A 15,928-nucleotide genomic window follows, 5' to 3' on the forward strand; every position below is an offset into this window, starting at 1 on the left:
CTGTGATTAAAGAAAACAAAAGAAAGAAACTGAAGAAAATGAAAGAAAAAGCAGGCAGTGTCCAAAGAAAACCTTCAAAGGACCTTCAGAGAATCTGGAGAACTATTGATCAAAACAAAGTCTGGCTCCAAGGAAGAAAAGGAAATGAGGCATGGCTCAAGACTTTTACACAGCACCAAATACATTTTACATTACCTTTTTTATTGAACATAATATTTCTATCAAATGCAGTGGATACAGATTGTTTGCAGCCTGTTTCATGGTTATTAAATTAGTAAGTATTTAGCATATATAAACATGTAATCAGGCCTTGTACTTCATATATTTTCAAACGTTTAAGTATTCTCACATAACGATTATGACTTTTGATGTTTGAGTTTATCTGCTGTCACCATGAAATTACTTGGCTGGTTAGTGTGTAACATCCTGTTGCTAAACAGGTTTGCCTTATTAGTATTTTTAAATTTGTTTCCCTGTTATCACCGTGTGTTACTGGCCATTTGTACATAAATTTCAGTCTAATATTACCTTTACCTAATGTACCGAGCTATTACTTGGTTAGTACTTGGGTAATTGCCTGGTACACTCTTCAACTTTTGACCCCACTATTTTCACATTTTTAGCTCTAATAAACATCGCTGCTCTTTGTTGTTCAAATAGGATGGATATCTCTTATGGTTTTTCTGTTCACTCTGTGTTCTGAAAGCCTCCCACACCTCTGAAACCAGCACTTACTCCGGGAAATAGCAGTTTGCATCCCTAGTGTTTGATAGACTCGGATACATTCATTACTACACCACTACTGCTGCTGCTGAGAGTTGCTGATTCTGGAGGACAGAGACCTTCCTCAGCAAAACTATGATTCACTGGCAAAACCACATGGATATACACACACACACGCGAACATACAAACAAGTAACGCTTATCCACATGCATTTATTTTTTCACTCCTCGGTGCACTTTAATGTGTTGTAAAAATCGCAATGTTATCTCTGCAAGAGTCAGGAAGCATAGGAAAATACAGGTCTCAACACAACTTTGCAGCTGTTGATGAAGCTAGACATAGGAGGCCGAACTGTGTGTGTGTGTGTGTGTGTGTGTGTGTGTGTGTGTGTGTGTGTGTGTGTGTGTGCGCCTAGTGAGGAATCCTCCATTTCTCCACCTCCCCCCCGCCTCTCTGCTCGTCAGGTGGGACTGTGATAGGATCCAATTAAGGGAGCTGTAGATAAAATGATGATGAATTGCAGTGGTGCGGTAGACTGACGGACACAAACATACGCACACACTCAAACACACATGCGCCGGCCCGGCAAACGGAAAAAGAAGGAAGCAAAAAGACAAAGAATGAGGGAGCCAAAGAGGAGGTGAGGGAATTAGGGGGAGACAATGACGATGCAACAAAGAGTTTGATGGAGGAAGTGAAAAGAGGGGAGCGAGAAGAATAAAGAGAGACGGAGGACTAAGCTCAGCACGCAGACTAAAGGGAAACAAACAAATGAGGGAGAAACAGATGGAGACAGGATGTATTTGGAATATAAAAGATGTGCATGTTTGAGAAAGTAATTCTGAAAGAAAAGGAAATCATGAGGCGTGAAAAAGTGAAACTGCTGAGAGTAACTAGAACAGCAGAAGGTGGAAGGACATCTGGGACAATAGGGATTGGTTACAAAGTTGTTCAGCCATGCAGGGCTGGTTTTCAGACATATCTATTCAGCTCAACAGTACTGTACTCACACAGCTGTGTTAACTGTTTAAGGAGCTGTGGCAGTTTAAACGTCACAAACTCACTTTGACAAAATAAGTCATTGCAAAACTGGTATAGCAAACTATATATAGCCTTAGTAAAATATCTGCATGCTTACACTCTTAGATATAGGGATAAAGGACAGCCTTCAGTCTTCCTGATCCTTTTGTTCTCCAGTTGCCCGCTGGGTTTTCTCCGGCTTCCTCCTACAGTCCAAAGACATGCATGTTAGGTTAGTTATTGATTTGAAGTTGACTGTAGCTCCAGATTTAAGATAGAAAGAGCTCTGAGTTGTTTTAAGGCTAGAATAGCTTTGCAAAATCCAGTCTATTCCCATGTGAGCGTAGATTGAATTGATCAGTTGTTCTACAATGATATTCACATTTACAAACTGCAATTACAATTGCAAAGCAAAAGCAGTGCCAATACCCTCTGTTAGTGTTACAATGGCAGTACCAGCATGGCAATCACTGATTTTTCTTAGTCGCAAAGAAGTTGCTATCCTGTTTTTCTTGTGTGACCGAGGAGTTTCAGGGTACTGCACCAGTGGCAAGCCATCTCATTACTAAAGGTACAGCTGATTAATGCACAGGGGCTGAACCAAAACAGAAGCGTAGAACTAAAACAACATGCTGAAAGACAGTAAAAAGGCTCAGCTAAAGTGCACATAACTGGGGAGATCTGTGGCTTTTCCTTCACAACACATAAAGTCATTTGATATATTTTAATAATGAAATATGTCGTGGTACAACTTTCATGAGATTAATAACTTTTAAACACACAAGTGTTGTCTTTGTTCCAGGTGTAAATGTGTGTGGGGTTTGCTTTACTGTGATATTTTTTTGCATAGAAAAAAATGAGAATGGAAACATAAATAGAGAGAATCACCAAACAGAAAATCTATCTGTGATTGAGAACCTGAACTCCGGCTAGCATTGTCTCCAGTATTCTCTGTAGGGATTTTGTGTATATGTATCACAGCTGGCTGTGACTGGGATAGTAGAGGGTAATAAATCACAGAGAAAATTAGCCAGCAGTAGATGTACACTCATCCATTCAATCTTACTGTCTCTTTGTGCATTATTTAGCCCCACACCAAACACTGAAACATTGAACTTGCATACTCAAATACATGAGGGACCTGCAGTATGCGTTGGTGCACATTGAAATATTCACAGGAAAACACATGGTGGCGTGCACATTCGCACACAGGTGCAACGCATGCAGGCTGCGGGGATACCTACTGGTTTGTTCATGGGCAAACACACACACACACAAACCCACGCATGCACACACAGAGCCTCCCCAGGGGTTTGCAAGCCTAACGTGAAGCAGACATATGGAGATTCTCCACATGATCCTCTTCCTAATCATGTGGAGCAGACAGAGACTGTAGCATCAGCAACAACCAGCAACCTGCTTTACATGATTTATTACACTGACACACGTAGGCTATCAAATGTTGTGTGTGTATAGCTGTGTGTATTATCTTCCTGCTATAAGTATATGCATCTGGCACAGTTCTGAGCAGCACAGTAAATTTTGGGAGGATGACAGACTGTGTTCAACTGAATGTTCACGGTCCACAAATTGGGCTAGCTGTAAGAGAGGGGGAGACTTTTCCTAACTTTCACAAACCTGTTATAGAGTGCACAGCTAATACCTTTGCAGTGCAATGTAGTGTAATGATTTCATCCTGCAGTGGTGTATCATAAAAATATTTTTGAAATGCAACTAATTTGCTAAGCTAATCACATTTTGGAAAAGTAATGGGTGTGTCCTTCGTTCACAGAGGACTGTAAGGAGTGGCAGAGTAGGTGTTTTAGTAGTAGTGATACTGCAGTATGGAAATAAACCGTTTCAACCTAAAAACTTGTGCTGAATATCTCACACAGGTAAAATAGTAAAATATGCTTAAATCAAAAATAAAAGTCCTATATCAGAAAAATTGTCCCATGATTGCTAATACCATTATATCACTCCATATTACCGTAGTACTTATTGCTTTATATAAAGTAGTCAATTTTTCGACAAGTAGTGCCTGGTCTAATCAATAACAATACATGCTATGTTTTAAGTAAGAATATACATGCATATATGTATATGGAATATAATAAAAGATTTTTAAAAACTACCTCCTATTTAAAATTGATAAGTATAAAGTACTCCAAAATAAAGTATTTGTATGTAATTAACCTACTGCTTACTTAGTTTGTTCATTTTTGCAGATTATATATTGTTATTTAGATCTCTATATTATTTTAAACCACTTTGGGGTTCAGTAAAAAGAAATGCAAGTAAAGTTTTATTTTTAATGTTTTTCTGATTATTTTTTTGGAGTTAGATCTACTTCACTAACAAAAGTTTCAAATTTAACAAACACCTATTTAACTTCTTAATTTTCACATAACATTAAGTGAGATCCATAATTGGCAGTTGCAGCTCAAGTTATTGTGCTGGATGCAGTGAAAAACAAATTGGATCATTTCTGACTTTCAACTTGAATGAAAACAATAAAGAGGAGAGTTACACAAAGTTCAGCAAGATGGCAGGGCTTTGTGTAAAACCTCCACTTCAGTAATGAGTAAACCAACAATCTGTAAACCTACTGCACCCATGTTGTCACAGGTAAAATAATCTAACATTAAAACACCCAATTGTCCATGCTTAACTAAGAGTAAAGCACCGTGTGATTAAACAAACGGTGCAGTTTAACTGAAAAACACAGCTCCATGGGACTGGCTACTCAGCCCCCACAAACCTCCTTGATATGCACCCCTCAGGATCCTACAATAAGTATTGTAAACTCCAGGCTATAACAGCTGACAGCAGGACATTACTATGATTCTGTGCTTAGTAATATTGTTTTTATTGTAAAAGCTAATGTTCCAAGCAGAGAAAATATTCATCTAGTTGGCAGTTCCTCCCACTTATTATGTTGCTACAAAATAAATTAAACAACATATTGTTTGTTGCCCGAGTATGCCTAAAAAGCTTAGTTTGGCTACATAAAAACACCTTGATAAAGAAAAAATGCACAATGTCTTGTGTTTTGAGGAGAAATACTTTTTAAATAAAGATGACAACTAAACAATTCACTGTACGGATACAAACTTGATTTTATATTGGTAATATTGCTATTTTAACCTCAATATATGTACAGTACCTCATATATATATGCGCGCGCGCACACACACACACACACACACACACACACACACACACACACACACACATATATATATATATATATATATATATGTGTGTGTGTGTGTGTGTGTGTGTGTGTGTGTGTGTGTATGTATATATATATATATGAACACACTCACATATACATGTTTTGTTCAGTAATCACACTTTAGTTACAATTATGTCGTTACTTGCAAGACAGTTACCTACATGGCAAGTGGGTCGGAAGAAACAAAAAACATCAAAAGTGTCTTTTCCTTCCTGCACACTTGGGCTACAACAAGCTGATTTCAGTTTATGTGGAGGGAGGACAACAATGGTGGCAAACTATGAAAAAAAAGTGCAAACTGGCTCAATGACAGAAAGGACCACGTTATCCTGCTAACACAACAGCAACTATTTGCAAGCATCTGCATAGGCAGCATGCTAACACAAAGCTAGCAAAGAACCCAGCGTGATGTTAAAGCAACAGTTGTGCCATAAAGTGATTTTCAGTAATTGCCAAAAAACTGTTGGCCATATTTAACCTTTTGTAAATGACTTGTTGGCCGTTAATCTGTCAAACATATCTTAAAAATATCTCATGAATGATTTAAAGTAATTTTGAGCCAGAAAGAACATTAGCACAACATGGACATGGGTAGCCTGACAGCCAGAGCCTTAAAAGTGGACAAAGGCAGTGATGAGCAGTCTTCACTTTCAAGGTCTAAGATATTATCCATAGTTTCTGTTATAATCCTTAGCTTTTTTCTCCCTTTGAGTTACAGTTTTGGTTACTTTTTCTCAGTGCCTTCTGCGATCCCACTATCTGCATTCAACGGTTTGTCTAAAATGACTTTGTCATTCAGTTTCTTCCTGTTTTATTTTGAAGGTGGCTCTTTTTGCTTTTACATACCTGCTTAGTTCCTTTCCCCACCCTCATTATGGTCTTGACTGAGTTCTCCTGTGCCTTATTATCCATCTTCCTTTAGTGATTATTTAGTCTGTGTTTTCTGCTTCGCTCTTTGTCAGGTTGCTGGGTATAACTGTTGTTCCTGTGTATTCTCTCTCTCTCTTAAGTAGCCTACATTTACTTTGTTCTTGTTCTGCATGTAATCAGGTCACCATTACATTTGTGATAAAACGTGTTTGCTGACGCTAATTAACTGCACTTCCATGCACACAGTGTTTACAGTAGCCTGTATACCATACATTCTCTGTGATCTTAATACTGGGGAAATTAGTTGTATCATCCATTAAAGGGGATGCGGTATCTATTTTCTTCAGTGCAAAAGCCAAAATTAAACATATGCAGTTTATTATTATTTAATAATCCCGTATTAAATTGGGTAGAACTGTAAAGGAGTACTTGCTGAGTGTGTATGTGTCTATGTGTGTGTGCACTAGTAGTATATTTTTAACACATACTCAGGTATCCTTCAACATGACTAATTACGTGAGTGTGACCTGCACATGGACACAGACACACACACATAAATGTGTGCATGTCTTGCTTTTTCTAGCTCTGCCCCCCTCACCAGCCAGCTGCTCTGTTTCGTTAACATCGGCACTTTTCGGTTCCTCAGACGCTCGCATGCTCTCTTGGTCTCTCTCTCTCTCTCTCTCTCTCTCTCTCTCTCTCTCTCTCTCTCTCTCTCTCTCACACACACACACACACACACACACACACACACACACACACACACACACACACACACACACACACACAGCCCATATCTATTCATACAATCCATAGAGACATGCAATCCATGGAGACGATTCATGTAGCAAGAGAATAAATGAGTGCAGAAGCAGATAACGAATGAACCTGAGCCAGGCTGGTGTGTTACTGTAATGAGGCCAGGGACGGCTTTGTGCTCACCTTGTACTTTTTACACCTCCTCCCCTTCCCTCTTCTTTTTTCTCCTCTTGTCACCTCCCCTCCCTCCCTTGTCCCCTCTCATCGCCCATCCTCCTCTCTATGCCTCTCTTGTCCCTTATCTCCTCCATGGTTAAACTTCTCTTCCTACCACTGTCCTCTACTATTTTTTTTTCCTTTTTGCCCCTGTTTTCTCCCTCTTACTCCCCCACCTGTTCTTCTTTTCCTCTACTTGTCATCCCATACTGACTCTCATCGCCTTTCCTCTCTTTATTCTTAGCCTCTACATTGCTGCCCTTGTGTCCTTGTTAATCCCTGCTCTCCACTGCTAATACCACTCCTCTCACTTTCCCCTTATATGCTCTTTAGCTTCTCTCCATCCACCTAACTTTCATCTACCACATCCTCTTTTTTCCTCCTCTCCTCTGCTCTCCTCCCTAGGGGGACCTACACTGAGAGTTGTCTCAGGTAGATTAATTACATGCAGTGACATGAAGGAGCTGGCCAGAGGCTTTAGTAATGAGTCTGATTACTCATCTCCAGCAGCTCTGTGCACTCAGGGGAGGAAAGGCGGGACAGTAGGCCAGCAGAGGGGCCTCTCAGTAGGGAAAGAGCAACTTTCACATATGGGGTTCCACCAGTACACCAGTGTTTCTGGCAGCAGCAGTACCTCCAATCTGAGATGGAAGAGTCAGCTACATGCTTAAACCTTATCTCATGTTACTTAAATAATCTGACTGTGTACATTTCTATTAAGTAAGAGACAACTTTTCAGTCTGAAGTCATTATCTTTGGAATTTAGAAAATAACAACAAAAAAGAAAAACGCTGGCTACTTGTTTGTGTATCGCTGCACTCGGTGATTACATTAGACCGAAGAATGAAGAAGTTCTTCAGAGCAGCATGGCAAAGACACAAAAGAATGATTGAATTCAGGAGAACTTGATAACCACGAGAACAAAAGACAACAATCATTCCTCGTGAAGCCAAGAATGTGGTTTTGATTTTTTTTGTAAGAATTATGATAAAATTAATGTGATGTTTTGCCAACAAGTAAAAAACAGTCATTTGGAGGGCAGGTTAACTTCTGACATTCTTTTTTTTTTTTTTGTTAATCAAGCATTTTGATTTATCTGAGGAAAAACATGTTTATTAGGTTATAAAACCAATTTCTTATTAAGTTATTCTTTTTACTGGTTTTCACTGTGGTGCAGGTTGGTTGCCAGTTCTTCCTTGATGGCAGCCTACATATAGACTGTGACAATCAAACATTATGTGGCAATAAATTTTGTAGACGAGCCAAGGCGATGTAGTATATTACAACTGATATTGATATTTGGTGATTTAAGTATTTGATATTTCGATGGAGGCATTTTTAAAAAAAAATTGATTACCTTCAACATTTAATATGTGCAATTATTCATGATTACTCATTTACTTTCTGCCCAGCTCAGCTGCTTGTTGCATTTGTGGTGTTCGAAAATTAAATGCATGTTACCACCAAGGAAGTTGCATTGTGCCCTCTGGTGGATAAACTATGCAACATTCATAGCAAAGTTGAAGGGTGTTTCTCACATCTCTTCTGTCCTTTTTAAAAATATATTTTATCGGCTATTATAAATGTTGCTACTGATATATCAGCAAATAGCTAACACAGGCTCATGCATCACCTGGCTTGTATTCTACAGGAAGAACATCATGAAGGATAGAACAAGCATCAGTTTCTGTTGTAGCCCCTCCCATAACCACTGACATCACTGGTTCCAACTTTGATCCCAGTAGTATCGTGACGCAGTGGCAGTTTGTCAGGTTACGCTACGTAACCGCAGAGAAAAGCTGTGACCAGCGTAGCATTGATTTGATTTGATTTACATTCCTCTAACAATGAATCCTAACAACTCCCCTGATTAACGATCTAGTCCAATCAGCAGGCCAAAATAGAACTGGTCCACTGCTTTTCCATCGTAACACATGTATCTGTGTACCTGATTACAATCCCATCAAATTCAGCTCTACTTTATCTTCAGTGTCTAACGAGTAAATATCATTATTTATTTGAGCATGGTAACCTCATATTGTAAACATCATATCAGGATTGACATTAGCTTTACAGTGTGGGTGTGTGCATAATGCTAAATTGCAGTTTTTAAAAATTTGCAAAATGTGCATAATCAGATTTTGATTTACTAAATTTTTTTGAACTTCAGCTTTGCAGGCCCTTGGCATACCTGTTGTTTAATGACTTTATTTCTAAAGTGGTTTTAGCTTCCTTCACTGCTGCTTCTGTCTTTTTGTGTTTCCTCTTCTCCCCTGGCTTCCATCTCCCCTCCTGTCTTATTTTTTCAGCGTTAAATCAGCTTACCATTTTTCTGGGACTCCGGAGCGTCCCCCAGGAAGCGAGTTAGACAGTGGGTGATGCTCAGTGTGACTGGGTGGCACGGTGTCACAATGTGGTTTGTGTCAGCATTTTAAACCATGTGACAGCATGAATAAAGCATGATGTAGCGGGCAGCGGGGTGGGCAGAGACTGACAAGGGAACAAGCCTGCCCAGTGTTTTAGGGAAGGCGGACAAGTCGAAACTCTTAAAGTTTAATGGGGGCCACGCCGCAGAGAGAAGAAAGGTAGTGTGTGGGGATGTGTGTGCGAGTGGGCCGTGTGGTTTCATTGGGTTTCCATAGACAGTCCTTCAACCAGTGGGATGTAATAGTGTTACTAATAAAGTCAACAGCCTACCTCATGCATGGTGCGTCAGGGTCACATTGAACTAGTGGGAAGGGAATACGTTCAGTCAGCCTTTTCTTTGTGGCAGAAGTGCTTCTGGTTGAAGCCCTCCTCTCTGAAGCTGTTGACCTCCCAGAATCCTGTGGTTTCATTGGTTTATTGTTCATCACGTTATCGTATTGTCTCAATAAAGATCCAGCAATCCCACATTTGTTCTTCTCTGGCTGCTTGCAATGTTCCCTTTGATTTTTCCCCCCGTGTTTGTGTTTGTGTTTGTCTTTTTCCTCAACTTGTCCATGTATTTCATCTTTTTCATTAGAAGCATAACTGAAGCTGTGACTACTCTATCAAAGCAAATCTGTTTATTTCAAAGGTGTTTGTATTTCAAATGTTTGTATGTTAATGATTTTACTCTTTATAAAAGATTATCTTTGAGAGGTAAATGTAAAGCAGTCATATAACCCCAAAATTCATGCCTACAGTCTTTAGCCTGCCTTAAATGGACACTAGGGAAGTTTGTATCATTGATTGTACAATGTAGTGTTGTGGCTATAGAACAAGGGCGCATTCGCCATAAGCTTTTAATTGCTTTCACTCTGCAGTTCTGTCAGCCTCGGGATACAAATGTGAATAGTGGGTTGTACAACCAAATCTGGAAAAAGGCTGGTGACTTCTGGCAGCTTTCCCCAAGTAGATGAAGTCATAGGCAGCGGAACAACTGGAGTAACTGTCTATAAGTGAGCAGAAGAAAAGGAATCCTGTGGCCAGAGATGGAGAAGAAGGACACTAGATATCAAGATCAACAGCGAAGCCCGGACAAGCGTTTCCTTGATGGAGAGAATTTTGGGGATTGAGAAGGTTTAAAAATGACACTAGCAAAAAAAAAACTGTTCTTCGTGACAAAACAGCATTTTTATTCTTATTTTAAAACACTCAAGTATCACATTATTATTTCCTTCAACCTCCTTCCCACAGCAAGTATGAGGTCCTGAATTGGAATAAAACAGATGCTAAAAGTAATCGCAATTCCAATTGGGGGGGTTAAGAAAAAGGAGTTTATTAACTTTGTACAGCAGATGTGAACAACAACAGCAGATCAACTCCACGGTAGTGGAGAAAAGTTCAGTTTGTATCACAAGTTTGTGTGTGTGTGTGTGTGTGTGTGTGTGTGTGTGTGTGTGTGTGTGTGTGTGTGTGTGTGTGTGTGTGTGTGTGTGTGTGTGTGTGTGTGTGTGTGTGTGTGTGTGTGCGTGTCTCAGGCCCCATTGCCCATACAGCATGCCTGAGCTCCATCTACCAAATCCAGTGTGTCAGTGAGCAAATTGGAAATGCCAATTTCACTTTACACCGCTCCGTATCTTATCTTTCGCTTACCCTCATCCCACCACTTAGCTCATGTGTAAATGAATAAGGTCCTCTCACACACATAGCACTCTTTGATTTCTGGCTCCCTTGCCGTCTTTGACCACCTCTCCTTTTCCGCATCGCCTATCTCCCTCCCCTCGTCCGCCTGCATTCTTCCATGCCCGTTCAACTGTAACCCATCTGTTTTTTGTTTTTCTCTACGTGCATCCATGAAATATGTCTGTTTTGGCGGATATGGAATTCCGCTCGCGTGCGTTCTTTCGCTCTTTCCCTGCCTGCAACGGGCAAGTCTGGCTGAATCACTATGCAGATGACACTATATCCCACACAATTCGCAATTTGCATTCAATCCATTATAGAAGAACAATTTCTCACGCGTTCCTGGTCTTGTTTTTCTCTTCCCTGCAGTACGACTACGAGGGCAGCGACATCAGCGACCTGCCGGTTGACCTGTCTGTGGTGTGGAATGGAAACTTTGTCATCGACAACCCGTTCAACATTCAAGGTAGAGAGCTTTCTCTTCTTTGTGCTTCTCTGACGCCTCCTTCTTTATTGTCATCTCCCCTCGGGGAAGCATGTAAGCATTGTTACTCCAAGAAAAAAAAAAAAGAAGGCGAATCGGCCCTGCTTGTTTATTTGCTTGTAATGATTTTCTGCGAAGCAACAACAAGCGTGCGCAGCTGTCCTCCTCCGTAAGAAATCTGCAATTTCATTTTTGACAGACCGTCAGGGAGAAAGGTGAAAGTGTACCAGTGGTTTGGCAAAACACTGTTCACGAGTTAGGGATTTAAAAGAAGAAAAGAGGGGCAGAGGGAGTGATTGATGGATAGCGATGATAACAAACAAACATCCCAACGCAGAAATTAATAGGGATGGATGTTAGAGAGGAAGATAAACAAATGGAGAACGCAATAGGCAGAAGAAAGGATGAAGAGGAAGAGCGATGGGTGGATGACAGGTTGATAAATGCGCTACGTAATGGCGGGGTGTGGGTGTGGGGGTGTAGATGTGAGTAAAGGGATTGATAAAGAAAAACAGAAAGCGACATGGAGGGATGGGATTTATTATTTTTAATCGCTATTTGTGCATGAAGTGGAAAACAATTACCAATTCTAAATTCTTTATCAAGTGTAATATATTGGGTGGTAGAGGCTAATGATTTTAGACGTCCCATTACACAAGATAATAAAAGTCTTGCTCTCAAGTGTGTCATACAGTCTTTGGCTGCGGATGCACGTGCAGCCTCAGATGAACGAACCCTTCCTACTCTCTGTTGCTTTCTCGCGTTTTGTTTTCGCTCTTAAAAACTGACACCCTTGCACATTTTAATCTGGCAGCCTTTGTGCTGTATCTGACCTCATTTTGACAGATGTTAGACGTGCCATTCACTTTCAGACGGCTCGGAAATTAGCTGCATATTGGTCACGACCTAATTCTCCTGCCTGTGCCGTGTTTTTTTGTTTAAAATTTCCTCTTTTAAGGTTTTCCGCCTGTGCCGAGACATCCTCCTCTGGGATTAAACCTGCTGCGTTTGGCACGTGCAGCGCAATATTGTAGCTGTCGCGATGAACTAAATGATCACATTTTTATCCAATCAGCTTGATGGAGTCATTGCTGTAATTTTTAACTGTAGATTTAATGACTTTTTAACTGTGAAGAGTGTCAGGCAAATAATACAGACCCACATTTATCAGAGAATCTGCAGGTGCTGCGCTTTGAGCAGTGAGCTACTCCATCAAATAATAAACATTGTTGAGACATCCATATTCTGAAGAAACAATGTAATAATGACATTTGCTACCACTAACAGTCACTACAGCAATAAAACTAAGATGAGGTGTCAAACACAGTAGGAGTTTGGAGGATATAGTATTAACCAATGTATGTTTATGCCAAATCTGTCCTAAATTAACTGTACTGGTAATCACCAAAATAATTTGTTATGTTTGTGTCGTGGTTAATCCACCAGTATGAGCACACTCTTTAAGTGAAATTACATTTTGAATGCTAAAATATAATTACTGTTGTTATCCATGGATTTTCAAATTTCACCGTTTTACAACAAAGCGGTGAAAAAAATAGTAAATGTAAAATGGTAAAGCACATTATTATTATTTTTTAATTGCGATGCCAAATTACAGTTTTTTACTTCCATTCCTGAATGGAAAAATTAGTTTTAGTTGTTGAATATTATGCTTGATTCATTTATTTTTTACTTCGCTGTGCCGGCTCAAATTTTGGGTATAAATTCAGATTATTTGCTTAATGACTTTTAGTTTTACACAAGTTTTTGACATTTTTAAGCATTGGACATGAGGCAAGGCAAGGCAAGGCAAGTTTATTTGTATAGCACAATTCAACAACAAGGTGATTCAAAGTGCTTTACAGAGACATTAGAAACAAAAACAAATAAAAAGCATGATTTAAAATTGATTAAAACAAGCAAACAAACTAACTAATTAACAAACAAACAAACAAACAAACAAACAAAACAGTATATAAAATCAAAACAGATAAAATCAGAACAGTAGATAAAATCAGTAGTTAAAATGTAAGTTTTGAGTGCGGATTTGGTGCTTTATTCAAATGCAGCTGAGAACAGGTGAGTCTTCAACCTGGATTTAAATAAACTGAGTGTTTCAGCTGATCGGAGGCTTTCTGGGAGTTTGTTCCAGATATAAGGAGAATAAAAGCTGAATGCAGCTTCTCCGTGTCTGGTTCTGACTCTGGGAACTGATAAAAAACCGGATCCAGATGACCTGAGGGATCTGGAAGGTTCATACTGGGTCAGGAGGTCACTGATGTATTTTGGTCCTAAACCATTCAGAGCTTTATAGACCAGCATCAGAACTTTAAAGTCTATCCTCTGACGGACAGGCAGCCAGTGTAAAGACCTCAGAGCTGGACTGATGTGGTCCACTTTTTTGGTCTTAGTGAGGACTCGAGCAGCAGAGTTCTGAATGAGCTGTAGTTGTCTGACGGATTTTTTAGGTAGACCTGTAGAGATGCTGTTACAGTAATCAAGCCTACTAAAGATGAATGCATGGACTAGTTTTTCCAGGTCCTGTTGGGACATCAGATCTTTTATCCTTGATATATTCTTGAGGTGATAGTAAGCTGATTTTGTTATTGTCTTAATGTGTTTTTCTAAGTTTAGGGTTTTTTTTTTTAGGAATTTACAGTAATATATGTATCCTAAGGGCTGATAGTAAATCCAGCATTGAATAGGTAACAGGTAACACAAAACTCTGATGGTTCTGTGTTTGTGCAAGGCCGCAGTGTTACCATGTTTGTTGGCATGGCCAAACCAATATGTGTATTTAAGATTTGTCAAACTATCAAAGTTTTGTGTTTGTGTTACCTGTTACCTTTGGGTATTCACCGCTGGAGTTGCATGATTTTGGGAAGGTTATAGGTAAAATATTTGACTGCGTGTGCTGCCTGACATTTGACTCTAAATGTATTGTAAATGTTTTTAAGCCACAATTATATAATTACATGGATGCTAAAATGGATCCGGTATGCTTTTTGTTATTTCTGTCATATACTAGTGCATTTGTATATTAATATGAATATTTGTATATTAATATGAAGTTTACTGGAAGTTAAAAGTGTGATGTGATCCAAGCAAGGTATCCAAGCAACAGGGAGGGCTGCAGCCTTCGTTCCAATAAAGTCTATTCAAGAGCTTAGAAGAAGATAGGAGTGCACTGAGGCTCCAACCAAGTACAGAAACATACTTTTCAGGAGATGGACATCGTTGTAAGGCCTTTTTTAATAATAATGTATACTTTATTGATCCCAGTGGGGAAAATACTCTCTCTGCATTTAACCCATTCACTCAGTGAAGAAGTGGGCAGCCACCAATCAGGCGCCCGGGGGGCAGTGTGTAGGGACGGTACCTTGCTCAGGGGTACCTCAGGGTAGCCGTTTCAAACCCTCGACTTTCCGATCATGGGGCGACCACACTACCTACTGAGCTATCCCTGCCCCATATCGATTGATCTTAGGAATTATTCGTATAACATATACTGTGATAATTGAAGCTATAGGATTTCTGATTGTCACAAGCCTGAATTTGATTAGTTATAAAGTAGACTACAGAATTTATTAATACGTTTTTAAAGTGTTTTTTTTTTTTTTTTTACTTTTTGAATTAAATGACAAAACAATGAACTTCACCATGTTCTAATTGTTTCAGATGTGTTAGTACAGCATATTCTTACACTGGTAGATGCTCACGTGGATTTAAAGCTGGTTGGCCTTACAGGGAGAGGCATGAATTGAGGGGCTCTGGTAAAGCTCACTGTAACACAAAGATAATTAGAACTGTGCCTCATGCAAAGCAACTCTAGTTGAGTCTAAGAGTAAATGGACTGGTTATTATTTTTCAACTCTGCTTAACAGCTTTACACAGCGTCTCTCATTCACACAAGCACTTTTTTACCCCAAGGATACTTTGGCATGCAGACTGGAGCTGCCAGGGAACAAACCACTAACCTCCTGATTAGATGCCCTACTCTTCCTCCTGAGCCAGCCTCAGCCACCCACAGTAAAAAGATGATGCTGGAAATTAGTATGACAGATCCTCTCTTAGAAATATGGTTTTATTCCATTTTTTTTCTAGGCAGCTGTTGCTGTTTGGATTTGAAAGGCCTCGGTAATAAACTGTGGAGAGATTAAAATACTTGCAGGTTCTTTGGTACACAGTGTTTCTGGTGTCTTAAATCAAATCTGCTTGTGTGTTTCCTTTCACTGCATCATTCAGCAGTGGATGACAATGAAGAAGTCCAGCTTCACATAAACCAGCGTGTGCGGTTAAATTCAGAGGGTAACGAGGCCAGCGGGCAAGTAGCCGGATGGAGATCCCTAATGCAGTTAGCAAAAAGTCCATTTCTCGAAGGCTAAATTCTGTTTTCTGTCAGTGAAAAGACAAACTTTTAAAGATGATTAATATAATGTAATATAACTTCTTAGAGTGCTGCAGGGAGCTTGTGCTTTTTTTAGCCCTGGTTTACAGTTTTCAACTGAGGTCTATAGTGCAAAAAGCA

General features: G+C 39.6%; 1 protein-coding gene across 2 annotated transcripts in view; it reads left to right on the forward strand.

Moving 5' to 3' along the window:
• LOC102778858 (plexin-A1-like) overlaps window positions 1-15,928 on the forward strand; it is a 304,340-nt gene that overhangs the window by 194,842 nt on the left and 93,570 nt on the right. For both annotated transcript variants that reach the window (XM_006785272.3, XM_006785273.3), the window contains exon 11: window positions 11,286-11,382. In XM_006785272.3, coding sequence (XP_006785335.2) covers window positions 11,286-11,382 — 97 coding nt within the window. The remainder of the gene's footprint in view (window positions 1-11,285; window positions 11,383-15,928) is intronic.

Source organism: Neolamprologus brichardi, chromosome 20 (assembly GCF_056152115.1).
Source record: "Neolamprologus brichardi isolate AB-2024 chromosome 20, ASM5615211v1, whole genome shotgun sequence".
Taxonomy (NCBI): Eukaryota; Metazoa; Chordata; class Actinopteri; order Cichliformes; family Cichlidae; genus Neolamprologus; species Neolamprologus brichardi.